This window comes from Scomber japonicus, chromosome 10 (assembly GCF_027409825.1).
Source record: "Scomber japonicus isolate fScoJap1 chromosome 10, fScoJap1.pri, whole genome shotgun sequence".
In the NCBI taxonomy this organism is placed as follows: Eukaryota; Metazoa; Chordata; class Actinopteri; order Scombriformes; family Scombridae; genus Scomber; species Scomber japonicus.
The window spans coordinates 15,014,144-15,035,896 of NC_070587.1; the positions used below are offsets into that span (position 1 = coordinate 15,014,144).

At 38.9% G+C, this 21,753-nt stretch overlaps 1 protein-coding gene across 1 annotated transcript in view; it reads left to right on the forward strand.

Moving 5' to 3' along the window:
- The window catches only part of col14a1a (collagen, type XIV, alpha 1a), a 123,252-nt gene extending 102,203 nt beyond the window's left edge, over positions 1-21,049 (forward strand). The window contains exons 40-49 of the mRNA XM_053327605.1: positions 1,849-1,902; positions 7,139-7,192; positions 7,346-7,417; positions 10,439-10,474; positions 12,376-12,442; positions 12,667-12,858; positions 15,318-15,395; positions 16,457-16,612; positions 20,679-20,749; positions 20,804-21,049. Of these exons, the coding sequence (XP_053183580.1) occupies positions 1,849-1,902; positions 7,139-7,192; positions 7,346-7,417; positions 10,439-10,474; positions 12,376-12,442; positions 12,667-12,858; positions 15,318-15,395; positions 16,457-16,612; positions 20,679-20,749; positions 20,804-21,049 (1,026 nt within the window). The remainder of the gene's footprint in view (positions 1-1,848; positions 1,903-7,138; positions 7,193-7,345; positions 7,418-10,438; positions 10,475-12,375; positions 12,443-12,666; positions 12,859-15,317; positions 15,396-16,456; positions 16,613-20,678; positions 20,750-20,803) is intronic.
- Positions 21,050-21,753: the final 704 nt, after the last annotated feature.

Genomic DNA, 21,753 nt, shown 5'->3' on the forward strand with positions numbered 1-21,753 from the left:
AAGTAATATATTGTGTTTTGTCTGTGAGAAGAATAGAAGTTTGTGTGTGTGTTGCGTCACTGATTTAAAGTTGGTCTCCTTCTAGATATCTTGTAGGTGTATAGTCATCCCCATCTTACTCAAGCATATCGATGTGTTGTTATGTGGCAGATCACTCCTAAAGTTCAGAATATTATATATATATATATATATATATGTATATATATTATCATAATCCACACGGTTGGATTCTGCACATTCACTTCTTTTAATCTTCCCTTTCTGACAAACTTTACTTTAACCCTCAAATCTCCCATCCACTAATTGTAAGCAGCATATGAACACTTTATACATTGTTTATATATATAAAAATTTGTCAGGCCAAATAAGATCTTTTTACCCTATTTTAAATGTCCATTAATATACACATTTGTCTCACATGAAGAGTCTATAACTAGTGAATAAACAGTTCAAAAGTGTTTTTAATATAACACTGTATATTACAGTCATGAGAAAAACCTTACTTTGTTTTATACACTAATAACTAATTAACTGTAGGTAATTAAAATTTAAACAAGTAATATTTAAAATGACTTAATTGCATTATAAAATGTACCATTCAATGTCTGTTTATACACAAGTTACAGATTAGTGCGTAAGAGAAGTTAATAGTCTTTAGTTCTGCTTGCAACTACATTATAATGTATGTGAAAACCATTTGTTAACTGAGTCCTTAAAGTTAAAATTAGTCACATTAACTTGTTCTAAATGTTATGAAATCATGATTATTTTTTCAATTATTCTTTCTTGTTTTCAAGATACAGTGTTTCTAAACTCTCTTGAAACACATAAAAACAAACAAACAAAACTCTACCACTCACATTTTATAAGATAATGAAGCTTTTAGATTTAATCATAGACAGAAATGACTTAATAAGATGAATATTTTTTCTAATGCCCAGTTTCCGTGTGTGTTATGTGCACATGTGGAGGCTTACTTTCCTCGCTGCATGTGCCTCACAGACTGTATCTGAGTACCGTGTCTGTGTGTGCGTGAAAGACATTGTCGATGTCTTGGGAAAATGCACATCAGCCAACATCTACACAATAGCATGTCATTAATCATACGAGGCCTGTCCGCTGCGACCCCGTGCTGTAATTTGTAGAACCTTTAACAGTGTTAACTGTCCTGTTTTATGAGCTCTCCACTAATACTCAAGTGCAGAGATAAATCACCTCAACACTTAATCCAGGACTGTATTTTGGAATCGGCTGTGCTCACTGACCTGCGGAGAGTAGGATGAAGGGGAATTGGGGCAGGAGATGGAGCAGCAGGGAGGCTTGCTTGTATTGACTGTCCTGTATCTAGACAGTTAGAGGTTGGTTTCTTTCACAAATCAGATTTATTTCCACTAGTGTCAAAGCATTGTTCAGGAGGACACTAAAATATTGTTTGTATCAGTGTGTGGTTTAATGCCTCTATGCATTTCAATCATTGTGAGGAAAAAATCACATTCCCTGGTAGACTGTTTGCAATTTGGTGGAGGAAATGCCTTTAAAGAAAGCCAGGTTCTGTACTGTGGTATGGACTAGAATGAATAAATGAGGTGAACGCATGAGTAATCAGTTAGTTATAAAAACTCGATTTGAATGAACAGCAGCTTTTCATAAGTACAAGACCACCTACAATATGATTTTTTCAATAGCCATCATGAAAATTAAGAGAGACAAAACACTCAGCAGCAGCTGATTGCAGCTTTTCTGGATTTTTCCTCTTACTGTAACTAAAACGTTCAGTGACCTGCTGGACTGTCAGTTGAACACAGTCAGTGATGATGATGTAAACCTGCTCGTTTGTGTTTTGCTTAGGGTGTTCCTGGAAGTTCGGGCTCCCCTGGCAGAGATGGCCCCCCAGGAGCAAGGGTAAGACATCAACTCTATTTATTACTGCTTATTCTGCAACAGTGTTCCTTTTTGACTCTGTTAATGGTATAGCATTATGGATCTATTGATCTACATTACAGAGAAACAGTTTACTGTATGTAGATGAAGATGCTGTATATAGAGATGTAGGAAATGTATTTTTATTTAATTTTGAGTCACATAGGGTGTAAAACATGATTTTTAGAGGTGTGACTCAAATACATTTGTTACGGTGTAAATACAAAAATGATAGCTAAAGGCAGAGTAAATAAATGGATATGATACAATACAAAATACGCCATCATTACTAGCTAAGGAAGGTGCTCTCAGATATGAGAAAATACCATTTGTCCTCCTGAAAATACACAGAACAATCAAGAACATACAGTATACATGTTGGAAGACAAATTATTTAAATTATGCAATTATTATGCAATCCTTGTTAGATGACATTTATCAAAAAAAGATCTTATATTAGGTGAAACTTTGTGTTTATGCTTATGTTATATGCTTTTTGTAAAGATACACTCTTTGAATGTTTGTAGTGATTATGAATTGAAACATCATCTGTTTGGTTTTATGTCTCATCATAAACACAAACAAATGAACACATGGTTTTATTTATGGTTGTTATGTCTCCTCATAAAAGTATACATTTCTGCCATATCTGTTGAAAGTAGTATAGACTTCCCGCCTCTGAACACTGACAATAAATAAGATCCCATTAATAAAGACTCTGTGATACCAGCTGTCTGTAGTGGAGACAGACTGACAGTAGGCTGAGATTTTACAATACCCAACAGAGCTGTAAATACCAAAACAGAAACACGGCCAGAGTGTAATGTGTCGGCGAGCAGTAAGAGGTTTAATCCAAGGACATAATTGATAACAGAAGAGTTTTATCCTGGCCTGGCTTCTGATGAGGTGGAAGACTCCACACATAATCCATCTGCTGTCTCTGCGCTGGCTAATGGGAGAGCAGACGTGCAGCCCCTCAATGGTAGTTTTCAGAAGAAGGAATAGTTTTCAGGCTCGTCATGTGGTTTCCTTTAGGACAGTTGTGTTTTGGCCAGAGTGTCTTCTCACCATGCCAGATAGGTTTGGAGTTCATGAACTTTTAGTGAGAAAAGCATTATCTCACACTGTGTTTTGGTTTGATTTAAGGTGCCAATTACTATCACCACATTGTAAAATTGCACCTGTATTAAATTCTCAGCACGTTGACTTATGTGGTTGTCTAATTGAAGCGGCAGTGTGCTAAATATTCAGACACTTTTGGATTACTGGAGCCACTGACTGTAAAAGGTATTGTCAACAATGGCCAATTCTGGTGAAAATTCCAGGTATAATGAGAGAATGAAAGAAAAGATGTGAAAATATGTACGGTTTTTGGTTTTACAAAAATCTTCTCTTTCTTTCACATCAACTGGATTCTCTAAAAACTGCTTTATCACAGCTGAAACCAGTTCATCTTAGCGCATGAAAAGTTGACAATTTGGAAATACAAGGTTTTCACAGGAGCCATCACACTTTTGATGATATCTATTACTGCACAGTTTGTAGGGACTGAAAAAGAATGATGCTGTGTGTCTCCATTTGCCCCATTGTCACTAGCATCCAGTCCATTATCCGACATAATACCACCAGAATGCTAAAAGCAATGCTTATTTGCCTTAAGACGGTCACCAAAGACAGCCACTACAGAGCACAGTGTTGGAGTGACTCAGGAAACTCTCTAATTTGATTTGGCATTACTTCTTTCCCCTTTCCTTGACCTCAAACTAGCCAAGTATTTATTTAGACTCCTCTCTTACACTGACTGGAGGTATCGAATCTTAATAAAAAGGTTGAGGGTAAAGGATGAAACAGTGTACTGCTCATAGTAAAGGTTTATCTTTCTCCATAAGCGAGCACTTGGTGACAGCAGCAAAGGAAAAACTCCCCTTTAGAAGAAACATGGAGCAGAGCCTAGGTGGGCAGCCATCTGGCTTGACCAGTTAAATGAAAATCCACAAATAAACTATTCTTATATTGAGTATTCATATATTTTTCTACACCCACACATTTTTCAGGTATTTCTTTTATTCACTGAGCCTTTTATTATTGAGCTCTTATCACACTTGAGCTTCTTGTTGGTGTAAATGGGATTTTCTGGTTCTCAGATTCTCTGGTTATGTAAGGAAAACACCATCTGTCTGTTGCACCCCATCAGTCCAACAGTAACTAATGCAAGAAGTGTACACCAGTTTAATTATAATGGAAAATAAAGCTTGATTGTACGTTTTTGAACACTTCACAGACATTTAGACCCATTTATCAGTGCAATGAATACTCTTCAAATTTTTGGAATTTGCCAATGTGCACTATAACACACCCACGCTCACAGAATACAGAGTGTGTTTACTAATATAATTATGGAGTGAAATCACAGAAAATTATTTATCAGGGACGAATATTAGCAGCTATAAATTGGCAGATGCATCCCCTTTGCAGCACTGATTCTGATAGGCTTCCCACATTCATATCTCATCAAGATGCTACAGACCTGCTGAGTATTTCATACATGTAATTAAAGAAGCAACTACAGGAAAAAACACAACAGTGGATATGTTTGTAGAATCACCAGGAGCTAATTATAATTTCCATACAAAACAAAAAACATCTCAAATCAGTACTTTCATTGCTGCAGAATTAACAGCAGTGTCACTCTTTGATGTTTCCTGCAGCGTGCGCAGGCTGAATTTCCTCTAAATGTGTTTTTTTGTTTTTTTTCTGTGGATGCATTGAAAGCAGAAAGGAAGGGGACACAGTGAATACTGATAAAGTCAATTTACCACGGGTTATCAATGGAACCGACATTTATTTGACAGTGATATATAGAGCAGAATAAATCCAATTGAACAGTAATTATGAGCATAAAGTGCTTTTTAATGCTTGTGAAACTTTGTCTAATGGATTAGGAATTTATCCCAGCTGCTAGTCTGTGTCATCTGATGTATGCAGAACAGGGAAAGCAGATCGTCCTGCGGTGGTTCACTGTAAAACTTATCCGCATCAAACTAGTCCACTGGGCATATACAAAACATTTTGCGAGGTGTACACTTGCCAAAAATAACCTGGCTTACAGTAAAAAAGAACACAAGTCTGGCCAAGACTGCTCTGTACGAGCCAGTTTGATCAGTTGAAACAACAGTAACTGTCTCCTGGGTGCTTTATTTGTCCATATCTCAGTGAAATGGATCAAGGAGCGCCATAAATCCTTATTTTGTCATTGATGCTTGCTTTACAGAGCTTTTAAAACTGAGTAGATTTAACTTTTCTCCAAAATTCAGGCCCATAAAACAAGTTGGCACTCATATAGACCCAAATAACACATGTCCATCAATTTTGGCTCACAATTTTATATTTAAGATATACCTATGCATTATAAATAATACAAGACTGAGAAGGTACAGCTCTTATGAAATGTTCACTTATGCATCCAAGTGCACCTCCTAGCCCTTTGAAAAGAAAGTTTAATATGAATAAAAAGTTCAGTTGTGTTAATAGAAGTTAGACGGAGAGATCCTGCACACTGTTTGGGGGTATTTTGGCATGCATACAAAAATCTGAATTAGATTAGCGTCACTCCAATTTCTCAGGCGATAGGTCAGACTGTAAACTTGTTGCAGCTCAGCTTCCAAAATATAACAGCAGTGATACATTTTCATGAGCCTGTGAGAGAAGGCAGGAGGCTGAATTTCTTATTTGAAACTAAAATAGAAAAAGCTTCAGAATGTCTTGATAGTAATAAAGCCGATATTAAATGTGTGTTTGTGTTTTTGCATTTTGCTCCAGCACTAGATAGAAAAAACATCTCTAAAGTAGCCCTGTTAAAAATAGATATTAGTGTGATTTACTGTACTGGGGGTTGACTACTGCTCCATGTGGCTAGTGGTTTCCTAACATCACATCAAGTGCTTGTTTTGTTATATTGGCACTTTTTTATTGTGACCTTTGTGTCTAAAGATTCTTCTCGGTCTAGATGTGCCTCTGCTCAATCTGAAAAGGCTTCAAAGTAGCGTGTCACATTGTGTCACATACTGGCTGAGCTCTTGAGTCATACTCATGCATTTGTTGTTGCGTAACGAATGCAGATTTTTTTTTGTGCAGTCAAACCGCTGCATTTGGAGGGTAAAGATTGCCTTGAGAATTGAACTAAGCTTCTATGAGGAGCAATTAGGGTGTAATGCCACAGGGAAATTTCTCACACTCAAAGATATGCCCTCTTTGTCTCACCTAATGGGATTAGAAACCATATAAGCAAGACATAACACACTACCAGAATATGCTTGATTTCTTAATGAAAAAGCAAAGTACAGCATGTGTTCTTGCTCCTTTTTTTTGTTCTTATGTAATTTAATTCAAATATCTAGCAGCTCGTATCCTCTGCTGTGTCATATTTTTTGTTCTTTTAGCCGTTTTATTGAAATTCTTGGCTTGTACCTTTTGCGCAGGCTGAAATAAAAGCCACATAAGGAGCGTGTCCATGTTGAAAGGGCATCAGCCTCAGTGTGTGACCACAAAGGAAGACAGACAGCCAAGCTGAAATGACAGGATTAACTGAACTTCAGGTTGAGCTGCTTTTCCCAGGATGATGATAATTCCAGTTTTCAAATAGTCTATTAATAGCACAGAATTTATACAACTGGGCTGACCAACAATACTGAAATACAGTAAAGCCGTCATCATGCTATTGTATATCATGTTATTATATGTTCTACATTAACAGGAGAGACCTACAAAATTGTTATAGGTATTAATGTTTATTCATGTGTTCTCTTAAAACAGTAGGAGCATGGAGAAAACGCTTTAAAACACTCGAGACAACTAAAATGAAGGAAAAAAAGAAAACAATCTCAACAATCGAGAAAAATGTCCCTGTTTTTTTTTTACAATCTGCCAAAGAGTAGAGATAAAATCAAACATAAAAGTTTGATTGGAGGTATGTTGGCACATTTAGAGCCTGGCCAGTGATCAGCAGAAGCAGCAAATGCAACAGCTAGTGAGTTTGGTTTCCATTGGTGTCCTGTTTAAACAATGTATGTATGTTAATTGTATTAGAAAATAAGAGTGTTACTGTCCATTGAGTCTGGAGACTTACAGGAAATCCCTCTGGCAATGCAGGAAGGGATCATGCAAAACAGACTTAAACCACACTAATTTACTGAGTATATTTTCTCTGCTTCTGTCTCAGGGTCTGCCGGGTAATAGTGGACCACAGGGACGACAGGGACCTCCTGGACCCATTGCAAGTCTCTTTTTTTTTCTTATTATTCTCAACTTCGTTTTCTCTGGCAGATCAACCTGATTAATGGACTGACTGACCCTCTCTGCTTTCCATCACCTTCCCTCTTGTGTGTTTGGTTGCCTGTCTTTCTGTAATTTCCGGTCTCTCTCTTAGGGATCCCCGGGAGCACCTGGAGCTTCAGGATCAGGTGGGCCATCGGGGGCTCCAGGGGATCAAGGAATTCCAGTGAGTGTTTTTTTTTTTTTTACCATTTCATTTTTTTCACGTTGCTGATTCACACAAACTAATGGATGTAAAATTGATGTTTGGGTTAGGCTGTCATTAAGATCTTTCCTCAGTTGTCATAGAAACCTGTGGTAGAGACTGTGAACTAATCTCTCACATTATCCCTTTTGAGTCTGCTCAGGAGAGTTTAACATAACTTGCCCAAATTAACAATGAGGAAGAAAATTAGCATAGAGATTAGATTGGTTCGCTGACAAGGATCTCCCTTTTTGTGCTGTTGCACTTTTCTGATGCTTCTTTATCATATCTTAATTTTTTTGCCTTTTTTCTTACCTGGAAATAGCCTGTTAGGATTGAGACATTCCCAATAATAACAACTATATTTAGTAATGAGCCTGCAGTGAAAATAAGTTTGATCTTTAAGATTATGCAAAAGATAAATATTCTTTCACTTATCTCATAATGGATGTAAAATAATAATAATTTCATAAGTGTGCAGGTGACAAATATATCAAAGGTTGCTAAATAAATTCTCACACACTGTCTTAACTTGTAATGATATTTTCCTGATGAAGGTCTAGCGAGAGTTCATTTAGAAACTTTTCAACTTTGATTCCAAAAGTAGAATGAGTCAACACTGCAGAAGAAGAAGAAAGATGTGAAAGTGACATGACACAGAAGAGATGATATTGGTTTCCTAACTTGGTGTAACACTAACAGGAACAGATGATACTGTGATGTTGGTGACAGCTAATGTAGTCTCAGGTTACTTAACCAAAACTCTCTCACACTCACTCACACACACAAACACACACACACACACACACACACACATATGGCAGTGAGATATCACATCTGCCCCATCTGAGATGTAGACAGCTGCAGACGCCTCGCATGAATGTACACAAATGCAGCAAATACAAATGGGGAGGAAAAAAACAGATCTCACTTTCCTCAGGTTTAATCTCTTCAACCTTTTCTTTCAAGCTTCACCTCAACATTAAATTGCTTATTCAGTCCCTGGTTTGACCTGTGCAACCCTTCCCTAGGTTGCTGCTGTGAGAGAATATTTTTCTTCTTAAACAAGTGTTTTTTATCTGAAGTAGCAGGCCTCGAAATCTGCAGGGAAATTTAGCATTTTGCTTTATCATGCCGTGGCTGATCTGAGGAAACCTCAAAGAAATGAGTCCTACTAGTTTTGTACAGAACGGTGCCACACGTCTGTCCAGCTGCAATCATAAATTATTTGAAGGACAGTGTATTTATACAGAGGCAACCACTGAATTACTAAAGTAAGATGTGTGGACTTAAAGCTCTCTCTGCAAATTCCTGTCCCGATGTCCCAGCATCTAATGTGAAAGCCAAACTGCTCTAAGAATGAATGATGCATCTGGAAATGTAATGCTCTCTCTATCTTATATTCCACATTATAGAACAGGACAAATTATTGATTCTTGTAACTTATTGTTTTAGTTTTTACAAAACTTTACATGAGAGCTCCATGACAACCTCTCCAGTTTGTCATAGTCTTCTACAGAGAAATTGATTCTGTTACATGTTCACAAGAATATTGAGAGTAATACCTACAATGACTGTTGTGGATAGCAGCTAAATCTGCGATGATGTGGCATTGGATTGATGAATACATTTCAAATTTGGTTTCCAATTTCATCGTCCCATCGTCTAAACCAAAACATTTAGACAAGAACGTTTATCTCTATATTTACTGCGGGCCTCACCAGACTGTCAATATGTCCTGAGTGTGTGGCAGCGAGTCCAAGTATATGTCTGACCTGGACAAAACATTCAGAAATGTGGTTTCCAATGGCTCAACCACCTGAGGGTTTTTTAATTTATCTTGCTTGACTTGGTAGCGAGCGGCCTTGTGTTTGCCAGTTACAAAAAAAAAAAAAAAGACAATCTCCTTCTGACTGTTTTATCAGTCCACGTCGAAGTGCTGCAGGAAAGGAAAGACATCATAAACGCACAACCCTCTGTGGATGAACTGTAAAACATGTTGAGTGAAAAAACATTGACTTTACTTGGGACAGACTGTATATACAGGGCACTGTGGGAAGTTATGCTCTGATTAAATAATAAAAGAAATCTGATTTTTATGAGTGATCCTCCTGTCTGATTATTGAACTATTCTTATGCTCAGATACTTACTTTGGCTCTCCCTTTGTTTGATTTGGTTTTCCCATGTCACCCCTGATAAGATGGTGGACATTTATATGCCCAGGAAGACTCAGGAGATCCAGACAAACACACAGAGGAGATCCAGACTTTTATTGTCGAGACCTGCACTCCAACTCAGCAGCTGTGTTAAATGTTGGCACAGGATTTTCTATCATCTGCAATATAATATCCATATGATATACCAGGCCTGCACACACATCTTCTCTGTCCACTAACTCAAACTCACAAACACACATCCAGCCAGTCAGTTGATGGTCAAGGACATGCTTTCCCCAAGATAAACAAGCCTTTATTCAAGAAGCTGTAACAACATCAAACTGATATTTATCATATCAATGTGTGGTTTGTCTGGCCAGGAAATATTTATGTTCTCTGGATTACAATGCGTTACACACTGATATGCATTCAAAGACTTTATATGCTTGGCAGGTTTTGTGTGTATGTTGTGATCAGATATGTATCTTCTGTGCTTTTATAGTGATGGCAGTAGCAGAAAGCAAGGACCATCTAAAGCACAGAGATTGCTTTCTGTTTGTGGGCACACCAGCTTTGGGGGTTATGTGGGTTGCCGTCTGTAGGATACAAAGAACGTGGACACACTTTGTCAAAATTTAAATGCATTTAGATCAGAGTAGAAAACTACAGGGAGAGTGTGTGCAGTGCAGAAAGAGTCATAAAGAAAAGGGGAGGGCATGGAGAGTAATGGGGTGGGGACATTAAAGAAGAGCGATACAGCGAGAGGGAAAGAGAGATGAGCATGGCTATTTCTGAGTACACATCCCAGGCGAATGTTTATTCTCCCTCTGTGCTTTTATGTTCCAGGGTCCTGCTGGTACCAAAGGAGATAAGGGAGAAAGAGTAAGTCATTCCCCACACACTTCAACCACTGTTTAGAACAAATCAAGTTTTACTGCTCTGTTTTGCAGCGGAAATATTATTTTGCTGAAGTAAAACTCCAACAATTACTCACTAATGCTTCACACCCTTGTTTTGAAGAAAACCCAAATTACTCTCCAGGACACATTTACTGTTTCTCGTTTGTCTGTGGCACACGCATTCACTTTATTTCCCTCTTTCACGGCCTCAACCCCATTTAGAGCAAACCAAATCAAATCAGTGTTCATGGTTCAAATTTGCTGCAGAGCAGGGTCTGTATTTTTGCTGACACAGTAGCCAGGCCATCACCGCCGAGGGCTTGAGAGACACGTAACTTGCCAACTTGAATGGAACCTGTAATTCCTGTTTCTGCCGCATTTCATGAACTTGTATGGACATTTGTACCTTGCTGCAGTTCATTTTTCGGTGGGAGACTCAACATGAAAGACTCTGGGGAAAAAATACATGACAGGATTTTCTCCACAGTGTTGTACATTTGAGGCGGGCCAGTTGTGAATAAAGCTGGTTAGTATCATATGTTGTGCATCTGCCCTATGATAAAACTCATTTCACAGTCTCACAGTGACTTGAACAGGGGAAAGGTAAACATTTATGACATTTTTCCCTTATATATTTTACTGTATACACCATAGTCTCTCATTAAATGTTAATATGATGATGAGTGCAAGGCAAAAGAGTTTGTTAAGCAGTGATGAACATCAGTTGATCAGTTTTGCTTTTGAGCCTGCATCTTATATTAAAGGTGTGACCAAGTCAGCTTTAAAGGACCAGTGTGTAGGATTTGTGAAACTTATGAGAAATGTGACAGTCCCTCTCTAGAGCCGGTTTGTGGTTTGTGTGCTCTGGCCTACTGTAGAAACATGGTGACTCCTTGAAAGAGGACTTGCTCCCTATGTAAAGGGCTCATTTCATTCATTAAGAATATTCTTATTTTCAGGTGATTATACACTAATTAAAATATACTTTTGAAGTGTGTTCTGCTAGATGCCACTAAATCCTACACACTGCAGTTTAAACATCTTAAAAAACACGTCACTAATGTTACAGATCTAAATGACCTGGTTATTACCAGGAATTAAATAAAACTTATTTTTAAATTTTTTTAAATAGAATATTAATTTAATAGGGTTAAAAATAAACTTTTTTCAGGTAATTACAAAAGAAATTCAGAAGCTTGAATACTTTCAAGTTATCAACTCAGTTTCAACTCTTGTCTCAGATCAACAGATTGTAGATTAAATAACAATGATGGCCTTTCATGCATCAAACTACTGTAAGTCTCAAGAAAATGTTCAGTCTGGGGTTTAGTCGAATCTCACACACATTCTGCTCCACCCATAGTTGAACACATTAAGGCTTATTGGTACTTTCCAACAGCTACCGTCATATGTTAAGTAATATTAAAGGTTTTGCAGTGAATGATTTGATTCCTTTAAAATCCTAACAGATATTACCTCAACACTAATGAGGACACCAACAGTTGAGTTTGGTACATTTCTCACTGCTAATTCCTGTGGTCAATTTAAAATGTGTAATTATGTAGAATACAAACACAGTTCAGAGGAATCATTGTCAAAGTCAACAGGCTATGCCCAAATATTTTATATCATTACATTTTTATTTGGATTTAATTGTGTCATTAACAATCAGTCTCTACTTTGATTTGGTAAGTGTGCTATCTGTTTTGGCCAGTATAAACATGAGAGGCGTCAGAGTGGGGACACGCTCATTAAAACACCCACACCAACACACGCCCACCAATTTATTAACCACTTGTCTGGACATTTATGTTCCTGTGGTTGCTCAAATAGAAAAGTGGTTGTGTGATATCACATCCTAAGAGCTTTGTGTTTGTTCTGCAGGGTGATGTGCAGTCCCAAGCTGCAGTGCGTGCAATTGCACGGCAAGTATGTGAACAGCTCATCCAGAGTAAGTAATCAGCATTAATCAACACAAGCACTTTATTAAGTGTCATTTAGTTGCTCAAAATGTCTCTTGTGACCTCTTTTCTCTTCTCTTCTCTTCTCTTCTCTTCTCTTCTCTTCTCTTCTCTTCTCTTCTCTTCTCTTCTCTTCTCACAAATAGAAACACTCTCAAACACCTGACATTGAAATCTCAATCATTTCAAACCTCTCCTCTTCTGTGTCTTGCAGGCCACTTGTCTCGCTATAACTCCATCCTGAACCAGATCCCCGTCCAGTCTGCAGTGTCAGTCCGAACAGTACCTGGACCGCCAGGAGAGCCGGGCCGAAGAGGTCTCCCGGGACCTCAAGGCGAGCAAGGTCCTGCAGGCAGACCAGGTTTCCCTGGTACCAACGGCCAGAACGGACGACCAGGAGAGAGAGGTGAGAGAGAAGGATGTTTAATTTTAAAGGATGTATACAAAATACTGACATGGTTATTTACAGGATGAGCAACACGTCAAGACAGAAAATATACTTTCCAAACATACGTATCGTATTCTCTCTGTAATTCACAGACTAATCAGAGTCCATCTTCAGTTCTTCACTGTCTCTGTTGTGTCTAGACACTATGATTACATGCTCTTTTGTTATAAAAGCCCCAGAGACAGTGGGGAAACATTTGAGTATGCATTATACTCTTACTGTACTGAACAGGTGGTAGTCTAAACTAAGAAAATATGGAGTGCAGTTTAAGAGAACCAGATTTCTTCACAATAGGAAAGTTGTACGTCCTATGCATGGAAGTAGGTCAAGCAGCGTTGCAGCTGACAACCCAATTTCATCTTCACATCCAACATATCTGTGTCTCCTGTTGCCGTCTGTTGATAGACCATAGCCAAGACTGAAACTGTGATACTAGTGTATAAACTTTTGTTGCTGTGATACAATTCTACAACCTCTTCATCAATAGCTAGGGGCATTGACTGTGAAGAGAACTGAATAAATCAAATAAAAAAAGTCTCCATTGCTGCAGTTGGACCTTCAACCTGCCTGCTTGTTTGCTACTTTCTGTGGTCTGGTTTTTCTTCTCTGACTCACCAGACAGGCTCACAGTTTGGGTCAGAGCTCCCCTGAGGTTCAGTCCAGGCCAGAAGACAGTGACTCCAATATCCATGAGGTCATTCCTTTGCCACAGGCCCACAGAGGAGAAACTGACTTTATAAGGCAGTTTCATCTCCATCGCCTTCATTGCTAAAACATGCAACCCACTCACTGGTGTTACATATCGAATGAGTCTGCACACAGAGGTTTAGGAAAGCTGAGAGCAGTCGAAGCGCTGTCAGGAAATGTCCAGCATGGTTTTCTCCTCCTCTGCGGTTCAGACCTTTGATTCTCCCCAATAACATTTATGACCTGGAGCTACTGGTCTCACATACACACGCATATACACTTCACTGTTTTATGTGCTGAAGTGAAACTTGAGCTGGTCTAATATTATAGAAAGATGTATGACTTATTAAAGAAAATTGGACACATTATTATTAAAGCAGGTGGTTCATGTAGAGCTGATAAAAAAAAATCAGGAGGAAAACTGCACTCAGGCTTATTCAAGAAACCAATTCTTTATCTAAAGCGCAATGTCTGTGTTCTGTTTTTCAGTAGGATTGACAAAGTCAATTTACAAAATCATCCTGAAATGAGACATGCTATTTGTCAACAAGTAGCCATAATAAATGGAGAATATCACAAGCTGCCAGCAAAGGGCCACATGTCAAATGTTTTCTCCTCAGCATCATCGTGATTGCTTCCTCTGATGCAATTGATTAAGACAGGCATAAAGTTAGCCAGCCAGAAAATCTGCAGATCACTAGTTTTATGTGGTTGTCTAATGTTAAAGTGAGAGATATTCCATTAGGTCATTCAAACAGCTGCAACACTGGACAGCGACACAGAGCAGACTGAGGGTTTATCAGACATTTTTTTAGACTGACTATCCAGGCATAATTTATCCAGCACATTTTCGACAAATATTTGTAATGTAAATACCGCTGATATGATGGTCCAGTGGTTGAAGAAGTACTCAGACGCTTTACTTTATGTAAAAGTACTAATTCAACAATGTAAAAATACTCTTTACATTACAGGTGAAAGTCCTGCATTCAAACTAATTAACTCAAATTATTATCAAAGTGTTAAAAGCAAAATATATTCAAAGAATCAAAAGTAAAAACACTCATCCTGCAGGGAAATGGTGCTGACGACCGATATATTATTGCATGATTAGATTGTTAAAATTGATTTGAATGTTAAAATTGATTATTGATCAATTCATAAACAGCATTTTACTGCTGGTAGTTCAGTTTAGTAGTTCAGGGGGTTCGGGTCCTTTCGAAGGATCAATTTTTGAACTATTATCTAATATACTGCTACTATTTTTTCCTCTTTGGGCCCCAAATAGTTATTTAAATGAAACCATGTGAGACGTTTAGAGGAGAAATCACTCTTTGGTGGATCTTCTAACAATTCATTCATATTTTAAGGGACACAAGCCAAAAGTGTTGGGAGTCATTAGTTTAATCTTCATCTTTATGTGTTGTATTTTATATGTTTATTGTATGTTTGTGTCAAATATTAATGTGAAAAGTAACCATAGTCATCAAAAAAAATCTAGTGGGGTAAAAAAGTAAAATATCTGAAGTAACATGAACAGAAATACCTCAAACCTCAACTTGCATGCAGTCATTAAGCATGTGTACTCAGTTGTTTTCCACCAGTGTGATAATCAATACTGCTGGCAGACCCTTTATAAACCCTCAAGAGGCGGTGTGTGCACCAAAAGGACAAAAGTGAGACGTGACTTCCACCTAAATGTTAATCTCTTTGAACTGTCTGTGTTCCAGGTCTGTCAGGAGAGAAGGGGGAGAGGGGGACTCCAGGTGTTGGGAATCAGGGACCTCGAGGACCACCCGGACCTCCAGGTGAGACAGACATACACGTAAATCTGAAGATGATTGATAAACACAACCAACCTGAATTCACTGGTGTTTATTCTCTTTCCAGGCTGAAATAAGGTTTCAAGGCGCTGCAGCGACTTGAGAATGTGACAATTTAGCAGCTTGATTCTGTTACTCAACATTCAGACTGTGACAGAGCTGGAGCTACTGTGCCGTGTGTGTCGTATTTTCTATTGTGTTTTCCGTGAACAAAACCCAAACCGTTTCAAATACTGAAACAGTAGAATTAAATAGCGAGAAGACTTTATGTGTTTTGGGTTTAGTTAACTCTCTGTTGAATCTCTGTTCGAGAAAAGCAAACAGGCGTTTTGGACCATGAATATAATTCTCTGTATTGATTTTCCCTGTGCACTGTGGAGTTTGAGGTTTGTGTTATAAAAATATGTCAGTGCTGGGATTTTCTGTGTACTGTTGTGGGATCAATAATCACAGAACAAGCTGACAAAACTCCCTGGAAACTTTTCTGTGATCAGATAACGAAAATAAGAAAAAAAATCCAAAAAACTTCAATATGTGAGAGTGGAAATCTTTTCTAAGAGAAAGCTACAGGGGAGAGCTTTTCTGGAATATTTGTGGGATGATAATTTTAGACTTGGCAAATGAAAACACCCCCAAAATATTGATTTCATATATTTTCTGACTGCTGAGGTGAGTCCTGATGGTTCAGATTCTCCTTTGTAAACATAAAGCAGAGCCCTCCAGCTAAGAACTGTTATTCCTGCACCTGCTGTCAGGAGATTCACTATCGCCTCCCTGATCCAGAAATGACAAACAAGTGTTTGCTGCCACCTAATTTTTTATGTCATGTTGTTATAGCAGCAGAGAGAGGGATTTAGGGGCGATTGAAGAGGTGATAGTACAGTGACAGGATGTACCCTGTATGCCACACTTTATTTTCCTCTACTCTCTCTCGTTCTTATCCCTGCTCACCAGGTGCTCCGCTGTCATCATACAAAATGTTTACTGATCACTGACTTCATGTACTCGCTCATCTCTCCACACAAACTTCTCCTCCTCATCCTCAGGCTCACCAGGTGAAGGACGGACAGGCAGTCAGGGCCCTAGTGGTCGGCCTGGTAACCCAGGGTCACCAGGAAGACCGGGGAATCCGGGTACCACTGGACCAACCGGCCCACCAGGATACTGTGACCAGAACTCATGTCTGGGATACAATGTTGGAGGTAAGCAGCAGCATCCAGATGATATTTAAGCCTTTAGTTGATGCTTTAACATATGAAACTGAAGACGTTGTATTTGGGTGTAGACAGACATACACACACACACACGCACACATATTCACATCAGTTAAGTTAAATGCCATTCCCAAACTGGGAGGAGTGCCTGCATTACCAGGAAAAATGTCGAGTGGAACAAAAGCTAAATTTATCTGATTATATTTGGGAACAAATAACAAACAGGAGAGCTGAGCACTGTTTTAGAGAGTCATTCAAATTCAGTATAGTAGAAGAGCTCTTTGTGTCCCAAAACTGGCAGCTAGGGCAACATTTTGCATTTTTTTTACTCACTCAACAGAAATGACTGATTAACTGACAAGTTCCCGACATGATCTTATAATAATCATATTTTTTTGGCGTCAGAAGGACAGAAGGAGTTTGGGAACCATTGCTGTAGTCTAGTTCATAGGAAGCCACACTGGCATTGAAACAAAAACAACATCTTGGCTGGAATATTTTTCCTGAAAATAGTCAAACCACAAAATATTCAGACTTTACTAAAACATTCTCGGCTGTTTATTTAGACCTCATGTTGTCCTTGTTTGTCCTTTTCCAACTGAGCAGGAATTCAGTTCTGTCATTTTACACTTTTAAAAGACCTTGTTCAGAGCAACCGTCGATATTACTACTAAAGAAATTTATTTTATTCTTACATTTGCTAATTTATTGAAACAAACTTAAACAGTTGAACCCTGCCTAGTCTTTCCATCTTATAAAGCCTCTTTTATAGTATGAGGCACTGAAGTATTGTTTTCACAGTGACAGCAGGCTTATGAGGCTCATAAACTCTGTCACAGAACAGCAGAGTAATCACACTTTTATAGTTGTTCCACTGTGAAGTTTATACATTCATGTCCACACTGATGAATTAAGAAGGCAACTGTGTCACTGACCGGAGCTATTTGTCTGTATTGAGATCTTATAAAATATGGTTTGCGCAGGACACACACGCACACACAGAGAGCGACACACACACACACACACTGGGCGTCTTTGAATATGCACACTGATGGGGACCTTGTAGGGCTTTAATTGTTCTATTGTCTTGGGTCATCTCAGCAAGGACATTACACATCTAACAGCGTCTGACAGGTCGTCTTGATGATTTATTATCTGCTAAAAGTAGCTGATGGATGAGACATTACTTCATCCATCACACAAATTTATTTTATATAAATGGGTTCCAGTCAGAACCTTTTTTTATTTTGTTTTATGACTTCAAAGGGCCTTTCTTGTTATTCTGAACCATGCGAGGATTAAATGCTGCCTCTATGGCCACTTAAAAGGAAAATTGCAATTATAATATACAGTATGTGCAGTACATTTTTCCTTTCATAGCAACCCAATTTGGTCTTTAAGTTTGCTTTGTTTGTCTTTGTGACCTCTAAAGGGATAATTTAGGTTTCTAATGTTTTCCTACATATTCAAACCCATTGTTGCCTCTTTTATTTATGTTTCTGTTTGCTCTGTGCTTGGTGAACAATGAGGTGTACAAAATGTCAACAGAGTCAGTGTTAGTGCTGCTGTAAGACACAGAATGGAGTATTTAACCTTTATTAACCAAACGAGAACAATTTTCTTCATGTTTTTTATGAGAATATACACAATCCCTAAAAGGTTATTTTTCTTTAAATCACTGTTTCTACTGCCCTGACTGTGTGTAAACAAATACTGTAGACAATAAACTTTAATTAATTCAACTTCTTAAAAGAAAAACTTGATAAAAGAGATTTGTGCACGCTTAGATCTATGCTGTATTTCACTTCATTTGGAGCCTTTGGTCTATCAGACCTTCATCAGAGTATAAATAAAGTGAACAAATATTAACATTTATAATTAGTTTCATCAAAGTTTTTCAAAGTCATGTGGTGAAATTCACTGATAAGCTCTTTTGCAGAAAAGTCAGTCTCATACCTGCCCAGCAAACAGCTGACTATTAGCTTAGCAGCAAGACCGAAAAGAAATGGTTAGGCTGACTCTGTTTGTGCTAACATGGCTGTAGCTTCATATTTAACAGACAAACATGAATGTAGTACTGATCTTCACATGTAACTCTCAGAAAAGAAAGCAAAAATCTAATTTTAAGGAAACATAAATCTAAAAATGTGAACAATATAATTATAAGTATGTAATTAACGGGCATGCAGGTAAATTAAGGGCTCTATGAGGTTGTGCAATACTTTCATATCACAGGTTTCATTTAATAAGACATCATTTCACTCTTGTAGTAACAATGTAGCTCTCCACATGCTCTGAATCACCTTTAAATGAGTGTATTTTGGGTAATATCATGGTGTATCTGATGGTGAAACACTGCAGCATGGTATGTAACTGCAGGAAATTGCTTCTCACAATGTTCGACTCAGCTTTTCTTGGTATTTACTGAACACTCACGTTGCACTACTGTTTCCTTGTCAGAAATCTTTATTTGTACTTTCTCTCATACAGAAAGAGAAATGGAGATCTGACATGTGTTCTGTCTTTCCAAACATTTCATATGAATGTCTTAATATTTATTTGAGCTAAATGTATTATAAGAATGACGAAGGGCGTGTGTCTTTTCTTCCTGTAGAAGAGGAAAGCACATTTCCAACACTAATTCTTCTAACTCCAACACCAACAGCTGGGAAAGTTCTGTCGGAGCGGTTTGAGAGGTTTAACCCTTTGGTGTCGATATGTTTTCCTCCTGATGTAACATCTTCTCTCTGACCCCTTGTCCTCCCTGTGTTCCCCTCCCTCTGTCTCTTCCTCTTTCTGACTGAAGTTCAACAGGACTATGGGAATGATTACTGAGGAGCATTCTCCAATCATCCTCCTCTCCTCCTCCTCTGCTCACCTCCCTCCATTCCCTGTAAATAAGACTAGAAACTGAGGAAATTGATATATTCAATGACTCCCTCAAGGCATCCTTATTTCTTGGGATGGATAATTACTCCTGACCCTGGTGTTTAACCTCTAATCCCTGCAGCAGCGTTTAAAAAAAAATCTGTTTCTCTGGAGACCTTCATTTTCCAAATTACTTTTCTTGCAACGTACACACATTTTCTGTAAAAATTATCTAGCATTCTAACAAGCCTGAATATTTTAATCAACCTAATCTAAGTTGTAGCAGTTAGAAAACCATTTTAGGACTTTAAACAACTTTGAGCCCTCATTTTGGTCTAGTACCTCACACACTTGATGCTGTGATTCCTTGTTATGAATAGAAACTGGATTATTTTCTATCACCATTGATAAAATAGGTTTGTTTATTTGGCTGTTTCATCACTTGAGAGTCTCAGAGACAAAACTGGATTTGCTTACCTTCCCACAAGACCAAAAAAAAAAAACCCTCAATGCTGCTGTGATGATCCCCACCACTGATCTCAGTGCCATCTGTCAACAAATACTCATGCATGCCACGCTTTGCTGCTTCAGCCTCCACTTCACCCGGCTTCAAGCTCAAATCTCTTCAAAGCTAATCTCATCTTTCAAAGCCTGATGAATCAGCTAACTAGTGATGAGTTGTTGTGACGCTGATTGGCTGCATTCATTACTGAACAACCTCTCTATCTGTGCATTTCATATAAGCTGGGCGGAAACCCATGTTTCACCCCTGATGTGATCCAGATGTGATCTTTTCATTTCTGTAAAATGATCCAATCTGGGCAATACAGGGTAGAACACTTTTTTTTTTCTTGAACTTCATAACTCACATCAATACTAACCCGATCTATGGGACGCTCTTGGGTTCTGAGCCCAAGGAGCTCATATCATTTCTGCTTAAAAACAACCTGTGCATGCTTCCCATTATTGCCCTGCTTCTGCTCAAACGTCCTTGTTCTGTAAGCTTTATATGACACGCTGCATCTTAACTGCTCCTAAACAATGGTGGTGGTGTTACAAAGTGAAACCCCGTAGTCCCAAAACCAGCTTTAACCCCCGCTCCTTGCTCACCTATCCATGATTTTATATGTTAGCTGTGATAACCCAGAAACATCCTCTCCAACTGTCCCCAAATATCCCACCCCAGTCCAACCGCTGCCTCATGGCGGCTACCAGCCCTACAATCCGCCCTACAACCAGCCGTACAACCCTGCTGCAGTGGCTTACAACAACGACCAAGGAGGCCAAGAGGAGGAAGAGGAGGAGGAGGAGGAGGAGGAAGAGGAGGACCAGGAGAACCCCTATTATCGCAGATACCCCTCTCAGTACTACCCCCAACGGCCCTCCCCGCTGGCTCACGGTCGCCACGGTTACCGCTCGAGCCCCACCCACTCTGAGGACGTGGAGCTGAGGTCGCCGGGCGTCGTCAGGAGGTTTTCGCGTGATGTCGTCGTTATAGAGGAGAGCAAGGAGGCAGGACTTAAGAGGATGAAGGATGGACTCACCTCAAGTGCTTGAGCCCTGCACGCCGCACACAAACAGATCAGACACTGACACACACACACACACACACACACACACACACACAATGTCCAAACAGAAACCCCCACCCCAATCTGAAACTGTGGTGAGAACCCCCCACCCCCACCCCCTCCTCTTGTCCCTCCCTGTGTATCCAGTGGTTTTCTCCACTTGGTGAAACTATGTAAATATCTCTGTGGACTCTTGTACAATATCTCTGTAAAAAGGGGGGTCCCGAAAAGTGCCTGATCTATGTTAGCATCGTCCAGTGGTATTGTAAAGGTAAGACCATTTCTCTCATCTTGCAGCTGATTTCAGGACTCAACCCTTCTTTCGTGTGAAGTTGCATGTCTCCTTCAAGCCAACCGCTGAGTGTGTAACTGGACACGTGCGTCTCATGTCGCTCGTATGTAAATTAGCCAGACGATCACGGATGATGAGCTGGTACCATTTGTACAGGCTGCTTTTTATAACGACGAAACATGTTTCCCTGCTTCCATGCTGTCTTTATTTCACGTGCGTTAATGTTTTTGAAGTGATTTCTCCGTATTGTGTTGTTTGCTTCTCTTTGCCAGTTTTTGTTTTTGTTTGTTTTTGGCTGAGCTAATATTGGAGTCCCCCCTCCCCCCCCCAAAATGACTGTAGAAGCAGATGCATCAAGTTTCTATTACCTTAACACTGTGCAACACTCTTCTCTTCGA